The sequence below is a fragment of the Cucurbita pepo genome, chromosome LG14 (assembly GCF_002806865.2).
Source record: "Cucurbita pepo subsp. pepo cultivar mu-cu-16 chromosome LG14, ASM280686v2, whole genome shotgun sequence".
NCBI classification, from domain to species: domain Eukaryota; kingdom Viridiplantae; phylum Streptophyta; class Magnoliopsida; order Cucurbitales; family Cucurbitaceae; genus Cucurbita; species Cucurbita pepo.
Window position 1 is genome coordinate 7,216,748 of NC_036651.1, and position 27,810 is coordinate 7,244,557.

Below are 27,810 nucleotides of genomic sequence, written 5' to 3' on the forward strand. Positions count from 1 at the left end.
GATGTTTAGATATTTTTACGATGATAAATCTTTTCTAATTATGTTCGTGATTTTTGAACAGATTCTAGAAAAGGCATGGAAGGACGCTTGTGCTTCACCGATTCAAAGTAAATTAATTATTCCAAAAGAGACTTACACGTTAGGTGTAATAACAATGCTTGGTCCTTGCCAGAGTCCAATTGATATTGTCGTGCAAGGAACAATAATGGCACCCGTAGATATAACAGGTGATGGTTGGATTCAGTTCAGATATGTCGACAAAATTTCATTAACAGGTGGCGGAGTATTTGATGGACAAGGACAAAAAGCTTGGGCAAGTAACGATTGCCATAAAAACCCCAAGTGTGCAAGAATTCCAATGGTAAATACACTTAAATTAACCATTTGCAAATTTTAATTTATTGTTTATACTCATGCATGATCGTTTTTTTACAGAGTTTGAAGTTCAGCTTTGTAAAAGATTCAATTGTGAGGGACATAACGTCAAAAGACAGCAAGAATTTTCATGTCAATATCCTAGGTTGTAAGAATCTTACTTTCGACCACGTGACTATAAATGCACCGGGGAATAGTATTAATAGTGATGGAATTCACATGGGTCGTTGTGATGAAGTTAATATCATCAATTCAGTTATTGGTACTGGTGATGATTGTATCTCACTCGGAGATGGAAGCAGACAGGTAACAGTTACGAACGTGACGTGTGGACCTGGACACGGCATAAGCGTAGGAAGTCTAGGACAATATCTTGTTGAAGAACCGGTTGCTGGGCTTTATGTCAAAAATTGTAAATTAATTGGTACAACAAATGGCCTAAGGATCAAAACATGGCCGGCTTCTCCTGCTACTGGATCGGTTACTGATATGCACTATGAAGATATAACTTTGGTTGACGTCCAAAATCCAATTATTGTGGATCAAGAATACTGTCCATACAACAAATGTAACAGGAAGGTACTGGAATTACGTACTGGAATTACGAAATCTTTATTTTCTTTATTTTATTTTAATTAGAAATAATTTCATTAAAATTGTGTTTATTTGATGTTTTTTCAGATTCCGTCGAAAATCAAGATAAGTAAGGTGAGTTTCAAGAATATTAAAGGTAGTTCTGGTACTGCAGTTGCTGTGAAGCTTTTGTGCAGTGCTGCTTATCCATGTGAAGATGTGCAGTTATCTGACATTGATATCACTTATACTGGACGTGAAGGTCCAGTTGTATCTGAATGTTCAAATGTGAAACCGGTTGTTACTGGGATACAAAAACCTCTTATTTGTCCTTCGTGAGCGTAAGCTATTTCTACAAATGAGGATCGTTTGAGGAAGAGATTTAATTATATACTTTTCTTTTACGTTCTAGCAAATAAATTTGGAGTAAACAAAGGGTTCTCTTTTTTTGTATTTATAAATGAAGAGGAATAAAGCTTTGATTTTGTATTGATTTTTCATGTGAAGCTGTTGAGTTAGCTGATATTTAGATCACTTATAATTGGATGTGTAGCATATTCGATCAAACGGGTGATTTTTCTCACCTACTACACATCTCATACTACCCCTATAAACTTAAAATTCATAATTCCAATTGCTATAGGAATACCGTTTAATTTACTTGTTTGAATAGCCTCAGTTGATCCTGTGTTTGAATAGCCTCAGTTAATCCTGTCTTTTTTTAATAAGAATCTATACATCTTTATAAGGTTCCTCTTCCGAATGAAAAAAAAAAGAAACTTTATCCATGGATCCCTTATCCTTCTTTTAATTTTTTAACTCTCGATGAAAGATTCGAAGAAAAATATAAATTCTCGTGATTTGTATCCATTATTGAACGAGACAAAACAACAAACAATAAAACCAAAAACGGATAAAGCACCTAAACTATAAGACAAGTAAGCTTCTTTAGACCATACAAGTTTACCACTCAAAGTTTATATTGTATGATTAATGTTTTAGTTCATATTAAGATGCGCAATTTTATCTCAATGTACAAATGTGAAACTCAAATTAGATGCAATCCTCGGAGAAGATGATGATTTGATGAAGAAATTTAATTATATAGTTTCTTTATAATATGTGATGACATTTATTTTACTACTCAATTTCTAAGTTAAATAAGTTAGATGAACAAAGGAATTTAAATAAAGAGGCATACAACTTAAACCCTTAACTTTAAACCCTAAATAATTGGTCAAAAATTGGATCTCAATTGTAACTAATGTTGAAGGTGTGTTTATTTGGATTGAAATATAAAATAATGCAATGAAAGTTAAATCAAGATTGAGTGCGGTCAATGTAATCTATGGGTAAATGTTGACGTGGTTTTAAATCCTTCCTTTTTCTTCTTATCACTTAATGTCTTATCTATTCACCTTTTTCACTAAATTGAAATGTCTACTCTGTGCAACAATTATTCTAACTCCATGAACAAGTTTTCGAGGACAAGCATGCCCAAACTTCATAGACAAACGTATGCTTGAGTTTCGGGTCGTTACATAGTGTATGTTCGTTGGACAAGGAAAGTGGCTCAGCGATGTGCGAACTGACATGTATGGGTTGTGTGTAGAGTAAATGGTGCACGTCCAAAATTATCCGTTAGAACAGCACCGTAAGAAGACAGATTGGAAGATAGGTCCCATCATCTCGTTTGCATGTGATTGTTGCATTTAACCCCAATAGTTGGGTCACTTACGGAGTATTTATCTTAATACTCAAGCCATGTGCTACTACATTTTTCAGGTTAAGGCAAGGCGTTCCTGTACGGCTGACGACGACATCGCAACTCGAGATTATGGCACATGGATAGGATAGTGGTATTTATTTTCTTAGACTTAGGCTAGAATAGGATGTTTTTAACTTATTTGTTTTATTTAATCTTTTGTAGTGTCGTTTTAAAGATGTTTTCGACACAAGTAAGTCCATGTTGTGTTTTAAGATAAAGGTTATGTTTTATGGAATTTAAATGAAGTCTTCCGCATTCAATGTTTATATCGTATACAGTAACGACCTTAAATTAGGTAGACAATTTCGGGTCGTTACTGCACTATTGTAGTAGTAAGACAGCAATTGTGCAATAGTTATTCTAACTCCACGAACAAGTCAATCATGTGAGATTCAAACTTGGTGGACAAATATTCTTATAATTGGAATGAAATCAATGCCATAAGTTAAAAATGAATAAGCAACAACTACAAATATTCTTATAATTCCTACGCCTAACATCGGCATAGCTCTTTTCCCTACTCTGCGGTACGCATCCTTACTCTAATTTTCTGTACCGCCTCGTTGGTGATGCGGACCAGCTCGGGTCCTACTAGTTCTCGTTCTCCTACTTCGTCCCAGCACAATGGGGATCTACACCGTTTTCCATACAACGGTTCCAAGGGTGTCATCCCAATGGTTGCTTGGAAACTGTTGTTGTAAGAGAATTCCATTAAGTGTAGTTTAGTGTCCCAACTCCCCGTGAAATCCATAACACATGCCCGAAGCATGTCTTCCAGGATTTGGTTTAATCGTTCTGTTTGGCCATCAGTTTGTGGGTGAAAGGCAGTGCTAAAGTCGAGGCGGGTACCCACATTTTTTGTGAGTCCGCGCCAAAAGGCCGACGTAAAATGCGGGTCCCGTTCTTTGCTCCTTAACCAGACAGAAAGAACCTCCCTCTACATACACCGCGGTAAAGCAATTAATTCAATTCCCTGCGGCGGAACCTTAACTCTTTGTAATAGGGACTAGGTCGTCTTTCTTTCTTTCTCCTTAACCTGTATTCCCTTGCCAGATTGCCCTGATCTTTCTACTCTGTCGTCTGTTGCCTACTTACACTTCTAACTCTCTACTGCTTGAACTCTGTATGTAAACTCCTTTCTTTACCCGATCGATTGATTTCCCAAGGTAAAAGCCAAAGAGCCAATACTCCTTCATTCTCGTTCACGTTACCTCCTGACTGAACTATCCTTGAACTTGGTAAAGCGTAAGTAGTTCTTTGAATGCGTACTCCTTTTTTTGTTTGTTTGAGGTTATTTATTGAGGTAAAGCATATGAAATTCATTTAGTACTCTCCTGTAAGACCGGAACTCCATGCAACCTCACAATTCCTTTAACATACAGTTGAGCCCAGTTGTCCACTGTATATATGTTGTGATATGGAAATCAACCCAAGGGAAAGTATGGAACGGATTACCTTGATGATCAAGATCAAGAGTAAAGAAAACTCGTTTCTAAACTCGTGATTCGAATCACTCCACAAGAGGTTTGATCAATACCACTTGAATGACTCTACATGCAAGTTCTAAACACAAGAATTTGCAAAGAAAGTTTAGCTCTCAACAAAGCTAAAATAGAAATTCTATTCTCAATTCCAAAATCTGATGTCTAATCAAAGAAAAGAAGGCTTTATATAGCCTTTACAAACCGTAACCTATGTGATACATAACTCCAAAATTAAATGGGCTAGTAAATGAGAAATACCCATAACCTCCATATTAAAATGGCTGGTTAATGGTGGAATATAGTAACCTATGTGGGTTACAATATAACCTTAACTCCTATATTTAAAACTAGCTTAAATATGAAAACAAATAGTTAAACTATAATTAAATAATGCAAATAATAAAATGGGCTTATTAGTCATCCTTGGACTATTGATAAATTCAGCGGAGTTCATTAAATGCAACTTAAAGTGCATTTAATTCATCTCTGTCTTGAAGCTCAACTTTGCATAACATATAAGGGAGGTCACCAACGTCTTCTAGAATTTCCTTTGATGAGCTCACCATAGCTTGAATATAACTGTATAAGGTTTGTTGTAGCTTCTTGGCTCTCGTCCTTGTAATTGGACCTTGAGGTATGGAAATTCCTTGGTCGTTGTTCATATCATTCTCCCCCTCTTGAGAAGGATTCGTCCTCGAATCCAAGCCATCACCTACATCAAAAGGACTCAAATCAGCAACATTAAAAGTTGCACTAACACCGTACTTACCTGGTAAATCAATTTTATAAGCATTGTCATTGATGCGCTCAAGAACTTGAAAAGGTCCATCTCCTCGTGGTAAAAGCTTAGATTTTCTTTGAGTAGGAAATCTTTCTTTTCGAAAATGCACCCAAACCCAATCTCCTGGCTTGAAGATGACAATCTTACGTCCTTTATTAATTCGGGTGGCAACCTTGGAATTTTGTTTCTCAATTTGTTCTTTTACTTGCTTGTGCAATTTATGAACAAACTCAACCTTGGTATTTGCATCAAAATTCACAAATTCTTTTGACGGTATAGGTAACAAGTCAATGGGGGTTAAAGGATTAAAGCCATAAACAATTTCAAAAGGTGTGCATTTAGTAGTGCTATGAACAACCCTATTATATGCAAATTCTATAAATGGCAAACAATCCTCCCAAGTCTTAAGATTCTTATCAATAATAGCCCTAAGCATAGTAGTCATGGTTCTGTTAACAACTTCAGTTTGTCCATCCGTTTGAGGATGACAAGTAGTTGAATATACGAGCTTAGTTCCTAACTTACCCCATAAAACACGCCAAAAGTGGCTTAAAAATTTGACATCACGATCACTAACGATGCTTTTAGGAATGCCATGCAATCGTACAACTTCCCTAAAGAACAGGTCTGCAATATGTTTTGCATCATCAGTTTTGTGACAAGGAATAAAATGAGCCATTTTACTAAATCGATCAACCACAACAAAGATGCTATCATAACCTTTCCTAGTCCTAGGTAAACCTAAAACAAAATCCATTGATATATCAATCCAAGGACCATTAGGAACTGGTAATGGGGAGTATAAACCATGTGGTTGAAGCCTAGACTTAGCTTGTTTACATGCTATGCAACGAGCACAAACTTTATGAACATCATGTCTCATTTTAGGCCAAAAAAAATGTTCAGACAGCATATCATAAGTTTTAGAAACTCCATGGTGTGCCATTAAACCACCTCCATGAGCTTCCCTCACAAGTAGCTCACGTATGGAACAAGATGGTATGCAAAGTTTGCCTTTTCGGAACAAAAATCCATCTAACAACAAGTAATTATCCACAATGAGTCCTTTTTCACAAGATTCAACAAAAGGAGCAAAGAACATGTCATGTTGATACAAATCCTTTATGTGTTCAAAACCCAACAACCTAGCATTCAAAGTATTGAGGAGGACATACCTTCGTGATAAAGCATCGGCAACAATGTTCTCCTTACCTTGTTTATATCTTATGACATAAGGGAATGTTTCAATAAATTCTAACCACTTAGCATGTCGTCTGTTGAGTTTATTTTGTACTCTCAAATGCTTTAAACTTTCATGATCCGTATGAATAATGAACTCCTTAGGCCAAAGATAATGTTGCCAGGTTTGCAATGCACGAACCAAAGCATAAAGCTCTTTGTCATAAGTTGGATACCTCAAAGATGCACCAGTCAACTTCTCACTAAAGAACATTAAAGGTCTTTGATTTTGCATTAATACAGCACCTATCCCTACTCCACTTGCATCACATTCAATTTCAAAAGTAGACTCAAAATTAGGTAATGCAAGCAAAGGAGCAGAACTCAATTTTTCTTTCAAAGTATTAAAAGCAAGTTCTTGATCTTTTTCCCATATAAAGGATACATTTTTCTTAACAAGTTCATTCAAGGGTGAAGCAATTGTACTAAAATTCTTAATGAACCTACGGTAGAAACTTGCAAGACCATGAAAACTTCTTACCTCACTCACATTTTTAGGTGTAGGCCACTCTTTTATAGCCTTCACTTTCTCCTCATCAACCTCAACACCATTAGATGAAACTACAAACCCAAGAAAGTTAACTTTTTCCATGCAAAAGCTACATTTCTTTAAATTTACATACAAACATTCATTTCTTAAAGTAGTCAAAACATTGCGTACATGGGTAATATGATCATCTAAAGATTTAGAGTAAACAAGGATGTCATCAAAATAAACAACCACAAACTTACCTAAGTATTCTCGTAAGACATGGTTCATTAGTCTCATGAATGTACTAGGTGCATTAGTTAATCCAAAAGGCATAACCAACCATTCATAAAGACCATACTTGGTTTTAAAAGCTGTTTTCCACTCATCCCCAATATGCATGCGAATTTGATGATAACCCGATTTTAAATCAATCTTAGTAAAAAGACTACATCCATGCAATTCATCAAGCATATCATCTAATCTAGGAATTGGATGCCTATACTTTATAGTTATCTTGTTTATAGCCCTACAATCAACACACATACGCCAAGAACCATCTTTCTTAGGTACAAGAATAACTGGAACAGAACAAGGACTCAAACTTTCACGTACATACCCTTTAGCAAGGAGTTCACTTACTTGCCTTTGTATCTCTTCAGCCTCCTTTGGATTAGTCCTATATGCTGGTCGGTTTGGAATGGGCGCGCCAGGAATGAAGTCAATCTTGTGTTCAATCCCTCTAAGTGGTGGCAAACTACTAGGCATCTCCTCAGAAAATAAATCTTCAAACTCTTGCAAAAGCACAACAAAATCACTAGGCAAAGAAGGGTTAAGCATGTTAGTAAAGTAACAAGACCCCTTGCACATAAGTACAAGAATAGTCTGGTTAGAGAGCAAAACATTCCTAGCCTCACTTGATCTAACATACAAGCTTACTGATTTGGCTTTTCTCTCTTTTTTTTCTCTAGGCTGAGTGTTACTCTCTTGCTTTTCACTCAAGCTCATTTTTTCACTTGATTCTTTTTCAATCTCTGCTTTTGCATCAGCCTCTTGCCTTTTCTTTTCAAGTTTGCAATGATCAATAAATACATCTTTTGGAGACAATGGAACAAGAGTAGTTTTTCTACCATTGTGAGTAAAAGAGTATCGATTTGCATACCCATCATACATTACCCGACGATCAAATTGCCATGGCCTCCCCAGTAGTAAATCTCCAACATGCATGGATACAACATCACATAAAACATCATCAACATATTTTCCAATAGTAAATGAAACAAGAGTTTGTTGAGTTACCCGTACTTCCCCACAATCATTCAACCATTGAAGCTTGTAGGGTCTTGGATGTGGTTGTGTCTTCAAATTAAGTCTTTTGACCAGAATGGAACTCACAACATTGGTGCAACTACCGCTATCAATGACAACACTACAAGGTACAGATTGAACAAGACAACGAGTTTGAAACAAGTTCTCTCTTTGGTCTAGGCCGTCCTCCTTAATGTGGGTGTTTAGAGCTCGTCGAGTAACCAAAGATATATGTGTAGGGTCCTCTTCGCTAAACTCCTCACTCTCATCAGTTTCCTCATTTATGTCGTCATGTGCCTCGTCATCCGTAACAATTTCTCCCTCCTTGATGGTCATAATTCTTGCATTTGGGCAATCTCTACTATAGTGTCCTACCCCTTGACATCTCCAACACTTTAAATCCCTATTTCGAACATTAGACTTTTCTACTTTTTCTTTCCCTGTTCTAGAACTCTCCCCTTTCTCAAATTTAGCTTGAGGCTTCTCATTAATCTCTGGATTTCTATGCTTATAATCAATGTTCTTACTATCCTTTTTCCATGTAGAAGTAGAATTGGGAAAAGTTTTAGAAGAATACCGTTGAGATCTTCTTTGGATTTGCCTCTCGATCTTAATTGCAATGTGCAACAACTCCTCAATATTAGAATAAGGCTGTAAATCAGTCTTGTCTGCAATCTCTGTGTTTAACCCATTAAGAAACCGCGCCATGAGAGCCTCCATGTCCTCATCGAGATCAAGTCGATCCATCAATGTATCCATCTCCTTGTAATAATCTTCCACAGACTTGCGTCCTTGTTTCAATGCTTGAAGCTTTTGCGCCATGTCCCGTTGAAAATATTGTGGAACAAAACGCTTCCTCATGGACTCTTTGAACTCGTACCATGAATCAATTGGTGCTTCAAGGTTTCTTCTCCTACTTGACATCAATTTATCCCACCAAATTTGAGCATATTGTTTGAATTGAGCAATGCATAACAGTACCTTCTTTTTATCACTAAAATTATGACAGTTGAACACCGACTCCACCGTTTTCTCCCATTGAAGGTACTCCTCTGGATCGGTTTTGCCATAAAACTTGGGAAGTTTTAATTTGATGCTCCCCACGTTACGATCAATTCTATCATCATAAGGAACTCGTTGTTGTAAATTATGATACCTTCTTCCATGGTCTCGCCCTCGCATCAAGCCATGACCAACCGCATGTGGATTATCCTCGTGGTGATCAGAATTGTCGCCCTCATATGTATCGGTTGAGGGCGTAGGTTGTGGAATCCTCTGTCGTGCTTGATTTTGAATCTCCAATCTTCCTATTCGATCAGTCAACTCTTCTATTCCTCGAATTAGTCTTTCCATGGTTCGTTGTTGTGCTTCTCTCAATCGTGCATCAGTAATGTTAGTATTGTCGTCTGGATTTTCCATGCTACAAAAGAAAGGTAAAAGAAAAGAAAAGGACCTCACAAGCGCTCCCTCACGTGTATTCACTCGTAAATGTAGTTCACTCGTGTTTAGCACTCAACACTCGAATCAATGTGTCACTCCCTTACAAACTCACCCTCACAATTGAGCACACACAAATCACACTCCAAAAAACAAATTGGGATGTGAGACAAGCTATGTTATAGAGCTAAGTGCAATTCAATGTGAATAGACAGCACACTCAATACATAAACAAGGGTATTGAAGGAGCAATCCGAATAACGACAAAGAAACGAATTACAGAAAGAAAATGATTAAGGACTAATTTAGACGTAGGAACATATGAGAGTTACATATAATAATCAAGAGGAAAAAAGAAAGACATTTAACATCAATATGCTTTCTTTCTTTCAATGGTTTTTTTTTTTCTTCTTATTCGCAAAATCTAATCAATTTACCAACAAGAAAATTGATTTAGAAGATCTTAAAGAAGAATATAGTGTTGATAAGATCGAGATCTAACACTTTAAAGAACAGAAAAAAAATGTATATTTTTTTTTTTTTGTTATATATTTTTGTGATAGAATATGAACATTCTACACAAACTGAGAAAAAAATAATAATAAGAGAATTAAAAGAGATAAGCGCAATGAAACATATATCCGATCTTGAGCCTAAAGCTCTGATACCAAAATGATATGGAAATCAACCCAAGGGAAAGTATGGAACGGATTACCTTGATGATCAAGATCAAGAGTAAAGAAAACTCGTTTCTAAACTCGTGATTCGAATCACTCCACAAGAGGTTTGATCAATACCACTTGAATGACTCTACATGCAAGTTCTAAACACAAGAATTTGCAAAGAAAGTTTAGCTCTCAACAAAGCTAAAATAGAAATTCTATTCTCAATTCCAAAATCTGATGTCTAATCAAAGAAAAGAAGGCTTTATATAGCCTTTACAAACCGTAACCTATGTGATACATAACTCCAAAATTAAATGGGCTAGTAAATGAGAAATACCCATAACCTCCATATTAAAATGGCTGGTTAATGGTGGAATATAGTAACCTATGTGGGTTACAATATAACCTTAACTCCTATATTTAAAACTAGCTTAAATATGAAAACAAATAGTTAAACTATAATTAAATAATGCAAATAATAAAATGGGCTTATTAGTCATCCTTGGACTATTGATAAATTCAGCGAAGTTCATTAAATGCAACTTAAAGTGCATTTAATTCATCTCTGTCTTGAAGCTCAACTTTGCATAACATATAACTGTATAAGCTCACCATAGCTTGAATATAACTGTATAAGGTTTGTTGTAGCTTCTTGGCTCTCGTCCTTGTAATTGGACCTTGAGGTATGGAAATTCCTTGGTCGTTGTTCATATCATGTTGCCTTACCCGGTAGGAAATGAGCCGACTTTGTCAGACGATCGACAACCACCCAAACTACCGTGTAGCCCTTTAGTGTTTTGGGTAGGCCTACTATGAAATCCATAGCACTGTTTTCCATTTCCATTTCGGTATACTTAGAGGTTGTAGTAGCCCGGTGGTTTTCTGCCTAGGGGCTTTTACTTGTTGGCACACCAGACATTTACTCACGTACTCCGCGATACCCTTTTTCATACTTCGCCACCAGAAGTGTTGTTTCAAGTCTTGATACATCTTTGTTCCACTTGGATGTATCGAGAAGGGTGAGTTGTGTGCCCCAGTTAAGATTTCGGTCTTTATTTCGCTCACCAGTGGGACACATAAACGCCCTTGACATAATAGTCTGTCATCTGTTGACTTAGAAAAACCGTGCACTGGGCCTGCTTTCAACTGTTTTAGGATTTTGTTTAGGCTTGGATCCTCACGTTGTGAGTCTATGATCCTTTGTCTGAGCGTGGGACGCACTGTCAGTCGGGCTATTTGGGCTGCAACCTCCTTGGTTACTACCGCTATGTCAGCTCTTTCGAAATCAGTTCACACTCGTGGCTCCCTTGTGATGAGGGCCGACGAGTGTACTACTTCTCGGCTTAGTGCATCAGCGACTACGTTTGCTTTTCTAGGGTGGTACGGGATATCTTTGTCGTAATCTTTTACCAGCTCTAGCCATCTACGTTGTCTCATGTTCAATTCTTTTTGTGTGAACAAGTATCTTAGGCTTTTATGGTCCGTATAAATTTGGTCTTTTCGCCATACAGGTAGTGTCGCCAAATTTTTAACGCGAACACCACCGTCGCCAACTCCAAATCATGTGTAGGATAGTTTTTCTCGTAATCCTTTAGTTGGCGTGACGCATACGCAACAACCTTGCCATGTTGCATCACTACACAACCAAACCCCTTCTTGGATGCATCACTGTAAATCACGTATCCTACAGAACTTTCTAGAACCGTGAGCACTGGGGCAGACACTAGTCTTTGTTTTAGTTCTTGAAAGCTGGCCTCACAAGTATCGTTCCAAATGAAAGGTACGCCTTTTTTTTTTTGTCAATTGTGTGAGAGGCGTAGCTATTCTAGCAAAGTCTTGGACAAACCTTCGATAGTAACCCGCCAATCCCAAAAAACTCCGTATCTCGATGACCGTAGTTGGGCGTTTCCATTTCGTGACAGCTTCTATCTTGTTGGGGTCTACTAAAATTTCGTCTCTAGACACTACGTGCCCCAAAAACGAAACCTGTCGTAGCCAAAATTCACACTTGGAGAATTTGGTATACAACTTGTTCTCCCTTAAGATAGTTAGGGCTTTGTGAAGGTGCTCTTGGTGTTCTAGGTCCGTTTTTTAGTATATCACGATGTCATCTATGAACACAATCACAAACGAGTCTAAGCACTCCTTAAATACTCGGTTCATTAATTCCATGAATACGGTTGGGGCATAGGTGAGACCAAAAGACATTACCACAAACTCATAGTTGTCATATCTGGTTCAAAAGACTGGTTTCGTTATATCTTCATTTTTAATCTTAATTTGATAGTATCCTGATCGAAGATCTATTTTCGAAAACACTGTCGCCTCTCGTAGTTGGTCAAATAGGTTCTTGATGCGGGGTAATGGGTATTTGTTCTTTACCGTCCTCTTGTTTAACTCCCTATAATCAATGCATAAACGCATAAGCCATCTTTCTTTTTTACAAACAACACTGGCGTACACCAAGGGGACACACTAGGTCGAATGAAGCATTTATCTAATAGGTCTTGCAGTGTGATTTAAGTTCTTTTAGTTCTGCTGGTGCCATGTGGTACGGGGCCTTAGAGATGGGTCCCGTTCCTAGTTCCAGTTCTATTCCAAAGTCTACCTCTCGCGATGGAGGGATTCTTGGGAGGTCCTCCGGGAAGACATCTATAAATTCGTTTACTCTATGGGTACTGTATCTATTGGTTTTTTCTTTCCTTTTGTGTTTACTGCACAGGCTAGAAACGCCCACCCCCCCTTGTTGTACCAGGCGTCTCGCTTTCATCATCGATATTATTTTTGGGGTGGTACCTGTAAAGGTTCCTTTAAACTTAAAGGTAAGTCCATTTGGAGGTGTGAATATCACCTCTTCTTATGGCAGTCTATGCTAGCAAAGTTTTTGGCTAGTCAGTTCATTCCTAGTATGACGTCAAAATCCGTCATATCCAATACTTTTAAGTCTACGTGGATGGTTTGTCCAGCTATTACTACTTGTCCGCCTTTTACTCTATTTTTCGTAACTAGGTCTACCCCTGCTGGGTACCGACCGACAATACGTGCATTAAGGGTTCTAACTAAGTTTATGATTTACTTATAACATTTTCTACATTCTACCATATAATTCAGATAAAAGAAAACATAAATATCACAATGTAAAGACATGCATTGACACCAGATCACATCACAACACAAAATCATACAGTATCATGTCATTCAACATTTAAAGTCAACCACATTAAATATATCACAAAAATTATACATCCCTCATACTACGCAAGGTGTACCTGACGACGACGGGGCATCGATAATTGGACCGTGGAACATGCCAAGCCTACTTTGTAGGCTAGTCTACCAGATCTATAACCTAGGGCTCTGATACCAATTGTAACGACCCTAAATTTTACCTACTTAATCTAAGGTCATTACTATATCTTGAAATGTTTTAATTACATCAAATGGGCTCTTATCATAAATGCGACTTACACTCGCCTTTTATTACCTCGTGAAAAAGGAAACGAATGCAAGGGAAAGAAAGGAAAATGAACAATATTGAAATAATTGTCTAAAACTACCCTATGGTTTATTATGCGATTACAATTCAACCTATACTAACTTATACTCATGATGCAAACAGAATTCAACCTATACTAACCTATACTAGGAAATGGAAAACAACTACCCTACGAATGTGCTACGGTCCCGGGGTGTACGATGTCGCCGTCGATCTCACATGGGTGCCTTTCCCTTATCTGAAAAAGTAGAGTAGCACGAGGCTTGAGTATTTCTAGAATACTCATTAAGTGACCCCCTATCGGGGTTATGCAACAATCACATGCAATGAGATGATGGGATCTATCTTTCGTTTCGTTTCCATACGGTGCTGTTCTAACGGGTAACTTTGGACGTGTATCATATACTCTACACACAGCCCATACGTGCGAGTATGGGCTCACCAGCTAGTTCGCACACCGTTGGGCCACTTTCCTTATCCGGTGTGCATACTCTAGGAGCCCCATATGCCGAACACCCGTTAGAACTAGTAACCGTCACGACAGCGCTATGGAAAGCATAACAATCGTTGTCCTGCCATTGGATGTACGCGTCCGTACCCTCGTGATGGGATAGGGGTATCCCCAGATGCATGAACACACATAATGCATGAGGTCCCCATTACTTCTACATTTATCATTAATGTACATAACATTAATGAGGTCCCTATCACATTTCATGCTTACATGTCATTCTCATTTTTAATTTACTTATTATACATATTTCTATCGGGGTTATGTTTCTAGGCAGTTTACCGTATTTCATGTTTACAATTCATGTTGTTTACATTCAAATATTCCATACAATCATGCCATAATCATATAGGAACAATATAAACGTCACATGCATTACGTATCACCTCAGACTAAACAGCATACATAGCATACATTCACGTTCACATGCATTACGTATCACCTCAGACTAAACTGCATACATAGCATACATTCACGTTCACATGATTACGTACTTAAGCACAACAATCTAGCATACAATTTAATGACACGTGCAAATCCACGGGCACGTGCCACCATACAACAAATAATGCGTAACCTATGACGGGTGAGCCATTTACTTGGTAGGCCTTAGCCGAAGTACTCCCTAAAATATAAACGTAAGCTCCTAGCTCCTCGTAAACGTTCTACGCTTCCGTTGGTGGTTGGTTCCTATTGGATCATTCGACACCTTCCTTAGTATTTCACAAACATAATTAATTTCCAACTTGAATTTGTGAAATACGACCTTAAAATGATCTATTTTACCTTAATCGAGGCCGAAACTAAGTTCGGGAGGGTCGCAACGGTGACAAACAGGACGGAAACAGGTTTCCCGAGTTGAATAAGCCTCGGCGCCTAGAGGCCGCCGCCGAGCGGATCAAGCCGCCAGAGCCGAGGGGTGTCGCGCTGCAAACGTGCCACATGGCACAACTAGAGGGCGACGCGTGTGCAGTGGTCTCGGGTCGAGGCGCGGGTTGTCGGGTCGCTAGCGGGTGACGGGCCGGCCTGGGCTGAAGGAAACATGTAGGTGGGTTGGTCTGTGCGTGTCGAGCGTTGGATTGGGCTTGCAGGTCTCGGGTTGGTTGGGTTTTTGCTCTCGGGTCGTGGCTGGTGGGTTAGGCCATAACTGGGCTTACGGGTTTGGGCTGAGGCGACTGGGCCGCGGGAGTCGTCGGGTGTTGGACTGACTTATGGTGGTTGGACACGATTCGGGTCGCGGGATCCGGCCCTCGGGTCGGACTTCGTCTTCTTCACCTAGTTGCCTGCGTTTTTTCCGCGACCTCTCTCTCTCCTCGTTAACGTCGTTTCGACGTCCTTTTCCCTTTTTTTTCTCCATTTCCGAGTCCCTTTCTCCCCCTAATTTCATTTCTAGTATTGGTTTGGTTTGTAAAGGCCTCACACTCACGGATCTGAGAGGGTTCGAAAATCTGACGTTCCGTCTCCCTTGCCGCAGTGTACAACGTGTAGGACTCGTCTACATCTACCCCTGATGTGTGTAAAAGGCTCTAGGATTACTTTTGTTGCGTAAAATGTAGGTTTTGACGTCGATTTTATAGGGTTTGGCCTCGCCGGAGTTTCGTCGGATTTTCTCTGTTTTCTTCGTTTTCACTTATTTTTTCCTTCTTTGCAGGTGACTTGGGGTGGCTGAAGGTCGGGATCGAGTTACCTTGGCGACCCAGACTTCGGCCGCCCTTTGTGGGTCGTGTGCGGACGATAACTCCGGCGTTCACCGGAGTTTTCGATTCTGCCGACGACTTCGTTTTTTTTTTTTTTTTTAATTTGATCCATTACATGAAGGATGATAGGATAAAATTAAAAAAGAATAGTAATTTTTAAGGAAGTGGTTAATAAACCTTGAGGGGAACCAAATATTCTTTATAAACGGTGTGGAAACCTCTCCGTATCAAGACACGTTTTAAAAACCTTGAGCGAAACCCGTCCAAAAAGGACAATCTCTCCTAGTTTGGGGTTGTTATAAATGACTTCAGAGCCACACACAGAGTGGTGTGCTAGCGAGGACGCTAGGCCCCGAATGGGGTGGAGAGGGGAACAAAGCATTCTTTATAAAGGGTGTGAAAACCTCTCCCTAGCAAACCCATTTTAAAAACTTTGACGAAAATTTCCGAGATGACAATATCCCCTAATGATGGATTTGGACCTTTGCATACAGTGAGGTTAAAAGAGTAATATTGTGTAGTAAAGACGAAATTTACTGGTATTCTTGTAATTATATTGAAAAACGAAAACATAGGATAAAATTAAAAAAGAATAGTAATTTTTAAGGAGTGGTTAATGAACCTAATTGAGTTTAGGGCTTAGGTAAGTTATTAGGAGACATGACACAATAAAATGGACAAATCCTTTTGTTTTATGCATTGAGTAAGTAGGAATGTTAATTACATTAAATTAAATATGAAGCATTTATAAAACTAAACAATAAACTGTACGTTATATCATAAATTTTAAATGGGAGAGTTATCAAATGAGGGCGCAAAGTGGATTAGATTAATCTAATTAACTTCTTTAATTTAAACTTTACTTGTAGATGTAGAGTGTACATAGGTTAAACTTTACGGTAAAGTTGAGTTGGGTTGTAATTCTACGAGTTCGTTTGGATGACTCGACTAGAAAAATGTCAACTCGTAAACTAAACCCGATCTAAATCGAAAAAAATTAATCCAATCTTAATTTGAATTGAACAATCTGAATAGATTAGATTATTGAGTCAAATGAACAACCGAATAAGTGGATGTTTGAAAAATGGGATTAATACTTAGGGTTATAAATTTATGTAAGTCCGACCTTGACCCATATTTTAAAAGCCGTTACTTATATTGGCTGCTTTAGAGTACCTCTTAAGGCCCAAATTTTCTAATTTAAGGGATGTTTTTAATTAGGCAATTAATCAGATAAGAAAAATAAGTAATTTAAATATCCGTTGAAAAAACAAAATAAAAGAAATTTTGAATTTCAAACTTTTATAATATATACGGTCCGTTGGAATTTATGAAAAATTCATTGGTCAATAGTTTAATAAGACTTTTTATTTATACATATAATATATTATTTAAAAAATATTTAAGTAGGTGCAACGACTCATATAGAAATCCACCCTCTTTGGGGCCAGTGTCCTCATTGACACTCGTTTCAATCGATGTGGGATCTCACAATCCACCCTCTTCGGGGCCCAACATCCTCGCTAGCACTCATTTCAACCCATGTGAGATCTCACAATCACCCCCTTTGAGGCCAGCATTCTCGCTTACAATCATTCCCCTCTTTAAGATTTTTAAAATAAATTCACGTTTAACAAGTTGAGAAATATAATTTTTTAGTACGAGATTGAGAAATTTTATTAAATCTTACCACAATTGAATCCAAAAACCTAAACCCTAAACCATAATAATTTAAAATATAAATGTGAATTGAAATATAATTAAATTCCTCATCCATAATAAACGAAAACAATATGAAACCTNTTTGATGGACAAGGACAAAAAGCTTGGGCAAGTAACGATTGCCATAAAAACCCCAAGTGTGCAAGAATTCCAATGGTAAATACACTTAAATTAACCATTTGCAAATTTTAATTTATTGTTTATACTCATGCATGATCGTTTTTTTACAGAGTTTGAAGTTCAGCTTTGTAAAAGATTCAATTGTGAGGGACATAACGTCAAAAGACAGCAAGAATTTTCATGTCAATATCCTAGGTTGTAAGAATCTTACTTTCGACCACGTGACTATAAATGCACCGGGGAATAGTATTAATAGTGATGGAATTCACATGGGTCGTTGTGATGAAGTTAATATCATCAATTCAGTTATTGGTACTGGTGATGATTGTATCTCACTCGGAGATGGAAGCAGACAGGTAACAGTTACGAACGTGACGTGTGGACCTGGACACGGCATAAGCGTAGGAAGTCTAGGACAATATCTTGTTGAAGAACCGGTTGCTGGGCTTTATGTCAAAAATTGTAAATTAATTGGTACAACAAATGGCCTAAGGATCAAAACATGGCCGGCTTCTCCTGCTACTGGATCGGTTACTGATATGCACTATGAAGATATAACTTTGGTTGACGTCCAAAATCCAATTATTGTGGATCAAGAATACTGTCCATACAACAAATGTAATAGGAAGGTACTGGAATTACGAAATCTTTTATTTTCTTTATTTTATTTTAATTAGAAATAATTTCATTAAAATTGTGTTTATTTGATGTTTCTTCAGATTCCGTCAAAAATCAAGATAAGTAAGGTGAGTTTCAAGAATATTAGAGGTAGTTCTGGTACTGCAGTTGCTGTGAAGCTTTTGTGTAGTGCTGCTTATCCATGTGAAGATGTGCAGTTATCTGACATTGATATCACTTATACTGGAAGTGACGGTCCAGTTGTATCTGAATGTTCGAATGTGAAACCGGTTGTTACTGGGATACAAAAACCTCTTATTTGTCCTTCGTGAGCGTAAGCTATTTCTACAAAAGACTGAGGAAGAGATTTTTCTAGAGAATAAATTTGGATGAACAAAGGATTCTCCTTTTTTGTATTTATAAATGAAGCAGAATAAAGTTTTGATTTTGTGTTGATTTTTCATGTGAAGCGGTTGAGTTAGCTGATATTTTGATCACTTACAATTAGATTTGTAAGCATACTCAACGGGTGATTTTCTCGCCTACTACAGATCCCATACTACCCTGCATAAACTTAAAATCCATAATCCCAATTTCTATGAGAATACTGTTTAATTTACTTGTGCTTGTTTGAATAGCCTTAGTTAATCTCGATAAGAATCAACACGATCTTTATAAGGTTCCTTACCTTGTTGAACGAATATCAACATTTGTTTGAGATTTGAATCACTCTAGAACGAAGTGAATGATTTTAAACATAAAACTTAAAAGTATATAGAATTGCAAATAAACAATTCTAAACATGCAACTTAAAAGTATATAGAATCGCAAATAAACTTAGCTTTTAGTTATATTTTCAAGTTTGATGATTGAAAGAACAAAAAAGTATATAGAAGTGCATACAGCTCCACAATGAAATTCATGTTTAGTTGGTGCATACAGCTCCACAATGAAATTCATGTTTAGTTGCCAACCGTTGAGGTTGGAACCCTGAGCAGACTGCCGGTGATAAGCCGGAGGAAGGTGAGATCCTGGCCATTGTAGCATGTGTGTTGCCCAGGGCATAAGGGGCATGATGACTTGACATCATCCTCAGGATGAGCCAACTCCAAAAACCCGTCCTTAGTTCGGATTGTAGGCTGCAACTCGCCTGCATGAAGTCAGAATCGCTAGTAATCGTCGGTTAGCCATACGGTGGTGAATTCGTTCTCGGGCCTTGTACATACCACCCGTCACACTATGAAAGCTGGCCATGCCCGAAGTCATTACCTTAATCGCAAGGAGGGAGATGCCGAAGCAGGGCTAGTGACTAGAGTGAAGTCATAACAAGGGCTAGTGACTAGAGTGAAGTCATAACAAGGGCTAGTGGGTATTTTGGTTTAAATACTAATTTCGTTTGTTATTTTATGAGTCAATAAAATTCATGTCTCCTCGAAAAGGGACTTTTGGAATACCAATAGGCATTAAAGGGACTTTGATGTGGAAGCGTAACAACGGGTTTATTGTCTTAATAAATAAGATCGGCCTTTCTTTATCATATTTTATCTTTTAGCATATTTTATACATAGATTGAATAAGTTCATAAAAAAGGAAAACAGAAGGAATAAAGGAAAATTCTTCCGAATAGGTTTTTGAATGATGAACAAATATGTATACAAATATGAACAAATATAGTATAGAATAGATTGGCTTCTTTTTGTTTAAGAATAGAGTTGTAACATGTTTTATGGTTGTTAAAGATATTTAGTAATAAATTATAGTTTACCATATATATTATATTTGATATTTTATTTTAAGACAAATATTTAATTATAAATAAGATAACTTTCCCACCATTTAGGTGGGGTGGATTATGCAAACATTGTTAATGGTCTCATGATTAGTCACACTTGCTAAATTAAATTTTTTTAAAATACATTAATCAAATACAAAAACTCTAAATTATCATCTGTCTAACATTTTTAACTATCCAAAAATAAATAAAACTTGATTTTCTTTATNTATTGAATAAGTTTATAAAAAAGGAAAACGGAAGGAATAAAGGAAAATTCTTCCGAATAGGTTTTTGAATGATGAACAAATATGTATACAAATATGAACAAATATAGTATAGAATAGATTGGCTTCTTTTTGTTTAAGAATAGAGTTGTAACATGTTTTATGGTTGTTAAAGATATTTAGTAATAAATTATAGTTTACCATATATATTATATTTGATATTTTATTTTAAGACAAATATTTAATTATAAATAAGATAACTTTCCCACCATTTAGGTGGGGTGGATTATGCAAACATTGTTAATGGTCTCATGATTAGTCACACTTGCTAAATTAAATTTTTTTAAAATACATTAATCAAATACAAAAACTCTAAATTATCATCTGTCTAACATTTTTAACTATCCAAAAATAAATAAAACTTGATTTTCTTTATATAGGGTGATAATTTTTTCATAGTTTTAAGTTTATATTGTATGATTAATGTCTTAGTTCATATTAGAATGACGAATTTTAAAACTCTAATTAGAAGCAATCCTCCGAAAAGATGACCATTTGATGAAGAAATTTAATTATAAGTTTCTTTTTACATATTACTAGATGATACCAAAAAAAAAAAAAAATTATAATATGTGATGACATTTGTTTTGCCCCTCAATTTCTAAGATAAATAAGTTGGAAGGAAAGAGATTTCCTTTATTTCTAAGATAAATAAGTTGAAAGGAAAGAGATTTCCTTTATTTTATTTATAAATAAAGAGGCATACAACTTTAAACCCTAAACCTTAAACCCTAATTAATTGGTCAAAAATTCTACAAAGACGTGTGCCAACACTTAATCTTATTTAAATGATTGAATTTGATGTTAAAAAAGTGTTTATTTGGATTGGAATATAAAGTAATGCAATGAAAGTTAGATCAAGAAGCTTTCACTAAATCGAAATGTTGAGACCGCACTCTTGCAATAGTAAGACAACAATTGTGCATCAATTATTCTAACCTCACTAACAAGTCAATCATGCGAGATTCAAACTTCGTAGACAAATGTATGCTTGAATTTCGGGTCACATTTGAGACAAATGTTCTTATAATTGAAAAGAAATCAATATCATAAGCTAAAAATGAATAAGCAACAACCACAACTTTGATGGCATATAATCCAAATAATAATTATGGATATTCTATTCTCATTTTCTTCGATCTTTTCAAAGGTTTTGATATTAAAACGATGCTGCTCTTGCTAGAAACAAAATTCTTAGTTTTAAAAAAAAGAGTTGGATATGCATGCACATATATGGCTCTTAGCTCGAAAGTAGCTCGAAATATCGCAGAACAGAACTGTGTTACGGTATTGTTATAAAGTAGCTCGAAATAATTCCTTAACTGAACATATCATAACCTCCCAAAGGAAGGGGGAAAAAGAGAACTTATAACACAAAAGAAACATGAAACTTGCCTATTCTAAATTCCACAACACACAAACTGGATTGAATTCTTTGATGTACCAAATGAAATCAAGTATTTTTCTCCACCTTCTTCCTGCTTCTCACCAATCCCATCAGGAATTCCATTACCTGCACGCACCCCCACACCACCCATCACAATTCATCATATCATTCCTCTACTTCTTACTTCACTAATAATATTAACTTAAACGTATCAGACCGGAAAAGAAAATTCAAGACTGACCTCTGGGGGATCCCTAAGAGAGTAGAATGCGTTGGTCTCTTTAGGCACAGAAGACACCAAGATGCCGTAGCCTTGGTTTCTCTCCCGCAGCACCTGCGAGCAACAGGGTTAACACACGACTCGAACCACCATATGATTCGAGGAGATCCAGCTACAAGAGGGATTCTTTACCTTAAAAGCATCTTCATCAGTTCTGTCATCACCAATATAGATAGGGAGCACGTCTTCACTTTCGTTTAATCCTGCAGGATTGTAGATTCGGGATGGGATGAGAATATGCAAGCAAGCGAACTCTGAGCATTCATCTGTGAAGAATGAACAAATTACCGAGAGATTCGAGCAGAAATTCAACAGCTTTTCCCTTGTTCCAATCGAACACCGGACGGATCTCTAAAACCTATAATGGGATTGAAGCAGTAGTCAGAGCACAGTGGGGAAAGAAACTCGAAATGATGGAACCGTTACAGAAGAACAAACAACATACCTTCCGCCCATGTGTTAATCGTAAACGTGGGTGGTCTTTTAGTACATCATGAACACACTGTGCTATTGTAGGCCAATTCTGAAGAAGAGGAAAGGGAGAACAGTTTAAGAATCCAAATTGTAAAGCCACGCTTCGAAATAATCTCGAATCTTACCTTCTCATGTACATTCCGGTAATGTACAGCGGCACAAAACTTGTGGTTTTCAACTTTTGCGCCTCTAATATCCTTTGTCTTCTCGACGAGGGTTCCAAAAACCTACAAGAAAAATTAAATTTCTTACATATTATAAGTTTAAAATGTGATTCTAAGACTTGAAGATGTAAATAAGAAGAAAAAAGTGCACCTCGTCTATCATGGGCAAGAATTCCCTTGCGGGCTGGAACAGATTAACATCCTTACCCTGTTTTGTGAGTTGAAATTAACGAAAGCACAAATCATTAATGTGTGATTATCATGCTTAAGGGGGGAAAAACGAAGCAAGATATAAAATTAGAATTCAAGGATCTTATTTTATTCCATCGCTCACCTGGTGGTCAGTAGATCTAGTACAGTTGGGATGGGAATTCAGCACTGTTTGACTCACAGGCCCGACAATGTCCATCCCATGACTACCAGCATAATAGAGTTCTGTTAGTCCTACCAAGTCAAAAACCTGGGGAAAAAAAAAGTTTCAGTAAGTTCTTGTCAAAACCCAAGAAACAGATCATTTCGGACGGTTCTCGACGTACCTTTTCTCGCTTTCTTCCACTAATGATTGCCGTTGGAAAATATTTGGCAACATTTCTTACAGCAAAACGCATCTGAGAAAAAAATATTTTGTTGAAAAAATATGTAAAAAGAGGAAAGGTTGAGACGTTGCTGCGAGAATGATAGACGTACAGTATTAGACATAAGAGCACAATCTGGATCATCTACTATAGGAGAAAGGGTCCCATCATAGTCCAAAAAAACAGCTATTTTCTTATTTCTTGCGTAACTGGTTATTTGCTCTAGAGAGCCGAGTGCTGAAGGGTGCTTCAGCTGCAGAAGAAGAAAGAAAAAAAAAATGAGTAGATTGAAGTGGAAAAATTATAGGAGGTAGTTAAGATTTATAAGGATCAAACATTACCACCCAGGAGCTGTAAGCAACATCAGTATCGTCATCTGAAGCAAACTCGGCATCAAAATCCTTTATTTTCTTCCGAGGAGGAGAAGAGGATTTCATGGCATCCAACCAACCATTGGACCACACATCATCAAATTTTCCAGACTTCTTCCTAGGAATTGGGATATATTTACTTGGGGGAAAGGAAGCACCTGGTTGAGAGTAAGGCAAAATAGCAGAATGGATTCCTAGCCTTGATTTATTCATTGGTGCAGGTTCAGTGAGAACAGGAGATGCATGATTTGATGTCATGTCCATGTAGCAACTTAATACAAGAATAAATTAATTTGTAATACAGTTGGTGTGGTGTGGTGTGGTGAGAGAGTATAGCTCGATCAAATAGAAATTTGTGCCCCTTGTCAAAAATAATTTACCCAACCCTTTTATCAATGAAAAACCAACGCTTCAATGTTTTCTTGTCACTACTGTTTGGTGAGCAGTCCATCAAGAGCAGTTTTCCTGAAAACTGTTGGAGAATCATACATTAAAAAAATGAAATTATTATTTGGGTTAAAAAAGAAAAAAAACAAGCCAAGATGCAGACAGGGAAAGACAAATTATGAAACAGTGGGTACCCTTTCATTGCCAAAACAGCACAGCATCTATAAAATGTTGCCCAACATTATTTGTTATCAGACCTTTGAGGAAGGAAAAAATACGTTTCGAATACAAGTGATTACCCTCTGTTCTGCATAGAAAGAGCAGGAGCATAAAGGTGGTGAGTAGCTCTAACTTAACCAGTGAATTCTCAAATGACCCAATTGGTAAAATATTGTCTACCCCATAATAATATCAGCTAATCAACCGTAGGAAATAGGAAACCAACAACAAAAACATGAGTAGAAGCTAACAGTACAGAATATTTATTATGTACCGCAGCCGCATATTAACAAATAATTTAAAGGAATACATACTTTTAACCATAAACCGGATAGAATCAAACACATGGAATAAAATTTTCCGAATGGACCAAATATGGTCAACTCTAATAACCCATCTCCCAAAGATGGGCATAAAATCTATCGGGCATGCAATAAGTTCAGGTCTTGAAATGTTAACATTTTTTTTTTTTTTTTTTGCAACAGTTCTCACATGCATATTCTCATTTCAGATATAATTTAGTTCTCAGCATTTGAATATATTTTATACTGACAAGATAAGGGGAGGTTTAGAGAGATCTGACAGTGAACCATTTGATGAATTATTCTCCTGACAGTGCCAGAGAAGAAACTAAGGCAACAGAGTAATGACATCAAATTGAATGATATTTAAATAACGAGTTCTCAGGTGATGCTACGAGAGACGAATTGCTACTTCAACTCTGAAAATGGTTATAATGTTGTGCAAAAGATAATGGATGATTGATACATCCAAAGAAATCTGAACTTAAATAAATTGTCTTTGAAAACATGGCATTTAGTCTACTAGCTTCATGTCACAATGGAAGGAGGGCTGGACCATTAAAAGATAAGGAATGACTTCTAAATTTTTGACAAAATATTAGAGTGCAAGTGAAAATTTCAGTAAATATATTTAAGCATTCAACAGCCCACCTCGTTTTGGAATAATGTCCAGCCACATTTAACTATGGATAAGAATGCTTCAGGGCTTATCTACATATCTTTTATGCAACGAATCTAGGATTTTCCATTACAATATTAGTAATAGATTAAAAAACTCTTCTGGGACGACAAAGAAAATATTGCAGGCATATCTACGGGGATCATGCGTAATACAAGCATATGGAGTAGTTTATCTCCATAATCAAAGCCCATGGATTAATATTTTTCTCGTGCCAAAAGTAATCGAGTTATTTAAATTGCAGGTTGAGTAATAGAGTACAAAAGGTAACATAGTGATGCCCTTTGTTTACAAGTTATGTATGGTAGTAAAAAAACATTGAAAAGCATGGGAACACTGTTTGTGAGTGAGAGAGACAGAAGGAGGATGATTACAAAAAACAAAAACAAAAACAAAAACAAAAAAGGTTTTCAATGATTATCCATATAACTTTTTTTTTTTTTTTGGGTTCTATGGATGGATTTTAATTACTCCCCATCAAGTTTTCTCGGTCATCAAATAGATCAGATATATAGATCGTATTCCCATCTTGAAGAACTAAGAGAAACGGTAGTGTTCATAGCATATTACTGAAGATTGGAGAAGCCATAGACATGCTTCAAAGATGAATGATACACTCACATACTTCAATCATAATGAAAAGAGTTTTTAATGATTTTCTTCTCATATTCACATCTTAAATTCTTTTAAAAAATCAAATCAAAACAAAACAAAACAAAAAAAATGTCTGGACACCTAGGCCCGGCCTACGGACCACAAAGTCATATGTCTCAAGACAGTTGTATCAAAAAGCCGAGTCCTGTAACTGGTAGGGCTGACTGGTTAAAAGACGAGACCTACACAGGCTAGTAATTACCGAACCCATTTCAGTAGAGCTCTGTGTTCCCAGTTGTATCGACAATACTAAAAAAATCTACCTTTTGATGAGTGGGAGGAAGAAGAAAAGGCTACGGGTACCAACCAATATAAATACTTATGTGATTGTAATGTAAATATCAATTTTATAAATTTTATAAAAAAAAGATCTCAAGGGATGCTACAAAAAGTTTCTTTTTCTCTATATTTGGCTCTTGGTGATTTGTAACCATTTATTCTTCCAGTACTTTATTCTGCAAGGAAGGATTCAGCCCCCATTTGTCCGTCCTTATGTTCTGTAAGGATTAGGCTTCTAATGCTTAAAAAAGGAAGAGAATAACTTGGGATCTAAATGGAAAAACAAAAAGTAATTGAAACTGAAAGTGTTCTTAATGAGAGGTAATTATTATAATGCACTGTTCAATTAAAAAAATAACATGAACCCAGAGGAAAAAGTATACACTAATGTTAAAGAAAAGAAAGTTATGGAAGCCCTTAAAGAAAAAGATGTGGGTGAAATGATATTATTTATTAACCAACTGCACGCCAGATTCCTAAAGGAAAAGACAAGACAAGAGGGCTTCTTCTCTCTCCCAGTTAGTTACATCAACAAAAGCACGTGAACTATTCTCAACAACGACGGTGCTCACAGTTCCCAGCAACCGACAAAATAGAAATTAGGGTAAAATTATCACAAGACGTTTAATGCTAAAGGATGGGGGAGAAAAAAAGGAGCTGTCAAATCAGTCGGTTTAGGAAGCTAACTTTTCAACAAGGATCCTATGTGCTAAAATAGGGAAATAAAAATAGCGATTAGAATCACTTACAGGAAAATCCAGAAACAATTATAATAACGAAAAACACGAACACAAGGCCAAAACCCGAGTTAAAAAATCACTAAACTGTAGAAAATGATCAGAAATCTACAGAAACGCAATAAGAAAACATCAAATATCATCGGAAATCGAAAATGTCGACCACACACAGAGATACACACAGAGCAAAAAGAAAAAACTCGAAAAGGTTCCTTACGACAGAGTCTCTGACAGGCTTTGATTAATAACAATATAATAAAAATGCGACGAAAAGAGGAAAAAAGAAATCGGAAGAGGAGAGGACGTACCTGAGTAGAAGTAATTAGAGACGTAACCTCCACTTCTTGTGGTTCGTTTGTGGTATGAACCAAAGAACACAAAAACGGCGCTGAACGGAAGAGATTCGAGATGTAATAAGAAACCTGAGAAGAAAAAGAAGGAAGAACACCGGAGAAAATCGGATCAAAACAGGGAAAATCTGAGAATATAGAGGAAAATGAAAGAAAACGGGAGAGAGAGAGAGAGAGAGAGAGAGAGAGAGAGAGGGAAAAAACCTTCGGTGGAGCGCAATGTTAGAGACGATGAAATCTAGAGCCAAACAGAAATGAGAGAGAAATCGATGGTAAAATGGTAAACACACGGGAAAACGAAAGGATTCGACGACGAGAAATTTTTGAGTATTTATAGCCTTCCGATTCCGTATTCAACAAGGCAACCCTCTTTTTTTCATCTTCATTATTTTTTTTTTTTTTTTTTTGGTTTTTTAGCTTATAACATTAATTTTAAAATTATTTTTTAAGAACGAGACCGAACATTCTATGCCAACGACTTAAATTTTAGTGTTTTGACTTACTTGAAAGTTAGAATAAGTGTGCACAATTGCTCTAAGTTCAAAAGAGATGCAGTGGTTAGTAGTGTTCGTATAACTCGATAACCCGACCCACCTAGACTATCCAACTAAAACCCATGTTGGGTTGGGTT

General features: G+C 36.8%; 3 protein-coding genes across 5 annotated transcripts; 2 read left to right on the forward strand and 1 right to left on the reverse strand.

The window, feature by feature from the left end:
* The first annotated feature begins 40 nt into the window (after positions 1-40).
* Positions 41-1,365, forward strand: LOC111810493 (exopolygalacturonase-like). Its single transcript, XM_023697200.1, has 3 exons — positions 41-361; positions 436-954; positions 1,057-1,365. Exons 1-3 carry the CDS (start codon positions 41-43, stop codon positions 1,285-1,287), a joined length of 1,071 nt encoding a protein of 356 aa, XP_023552968.1. The 3' UTR covers positions 1,288-1,365.
* An 11,301-nt stretch (positions 1,366-12,666) lies between these two features.
* Positions 12,667-18,610, forward strand: LOC111810494 (exopolygalacturonase-like). The gene is made up of 5 exons (XM_023697201.1): positions 12,667-12,734; positions 12,822-12,921; positions 17,607-17,681; positions 17,756-18,274; positions 18,365-18,610. The coding sequence occupies exons 1-5, from the start codon at positions 12,667-12,669 to the stop codon at positions 18,593-18,595; spliced, it is 993 nt and encodes a 330-aa protein (XP_023552969.1). The 3' UTR covers positions 18,596-18,610.
* A 2,973-nt stretch (positions 18,611-21,583) lies between these two features.
* On the reverse strand, positions 21,584-27,475 carry LOC111809742 (probable trehalose-phosphate phosphatase F). 3 transcript variants are annotated; one of them, XM_023696141.1, is made up of 14 exons: positions 27,384-27,475; positions 27,138-27,251; positions 24,154-24,261; positions 23,543-24,044; positions 23,314-23,454; positions 23,163-23,234; positions 22,961-23,086; positions 22,778-22,834; positions 22,588-22,689; positions 22,434-22,511; positions 22,277-22,346; positions 22,121-22,191; positions 21,950-22,042; positions 21,584-21,834 (listed from the first exon to the last, which is right to left on the reverse strand). In XM_023696141.1, exons 4-14 carry the CDS (start codon positions 23,834-23,836, stop codon positions 21,775-21,777), a joined length of 1,164 nt encoding a protein of 387 aa, XP_023551909.1. In that variant the 5' UTR covers positions 23,837-24,044; positions 24,154-24,261; positions 27,138-27,251; positions 27,384-27,475; the 3' UTR covers positions 21,584-21,774. The 3 variants fall into 3 exon arrangements, with proteins under 3 accessions (XP_023551909.1, XP_023551910.1, XP_023551911.1); XM_023696142.1 differs by having other exon boundaries at positions 24,154-24,266; XM_023696143.1 differs by lacking the exons at positions 27,138-27,251; positions 27,384-27,475 and adding an exon at positions 24,414-24,424.
* Between the last annotated feature and the right edge of the window lie 335 nt (positions 27,476-27,810).

What these genes read in the sequence shown, in the direction of transcription:
- LOC111810493 (XM_023697200.1), top strand. Translation starts at nt 41, where the DNA reads ATGTTCGTGATTTTTGAACAGATTCTAGAAAAGGCATGGAAGGACGCT. An exon ending in AGTGTGCAAGAATTCCAATG is followed by an intron (nt 362 to 435) that starts GTAAATACACTT and finishes GTTTTTTTACAG; the next exon opens with AGTTTGAAGTTCAGCTTTGT. An exon ending in ACAACAAATGTAACAGGAAG is followed by an intron (nt 955 to 1,056) that starts GTACTGGAATTA and finishes ATGTTTTTTCAG; the next exon opens with ATTCCGTCGAAAATCAAGAT.
- LOC111810494 (XM_023697201.1), top strand. Translation starts at nt 12,667, where the DNA reads ATGGGTCCCGTTCCTAGTTCCAGTTCTATTCCAAAGTCTACCTCTCGC. An exon ending in AGTGTGCAAGAATTCCAATG is followed by an intron (nt 17,682 to 17,755) that starts GTAAATACACTT and finishes GTTTTTTTACAG; the next exon opens with AGTTTGAAGTTCAGCTTTGT. An exon ending in ACAACAAATGTAATAGGAAG is followed by an intron (nt 18,275 to 18,364) that starts GTACTGGAATTA and finishes ATGTTTCTTCAG; the next exon opens with ATTCCGTCAAAAATCAAGAT.
- LOC111809742 (XM_023696141.1), bottom strand. Translation starts at nt 23,836, where the DNA reads ATGGACATGACATCAAATCATGCATCTCCTGTTCTCACTGAACCTGCA. An exon ending in CTAGATCTACTGACCACCAG is followed by an intron (nt 22,835 to 22,960) that starts GTGAGCGATGGA and finishes CTCACAAAACAG; the next exon opens with GGTAAGGATGTTAATCTGTT. An exon ending in CTCTTAGGGATCCCCCAGAG is followed by an intron (nt 21,835 to 21,949) that starts GTCAGTCTTGAA and finishes GGGTGCGTGCAG; the next exon opens with GTAATGGAATTCCTGATGGG.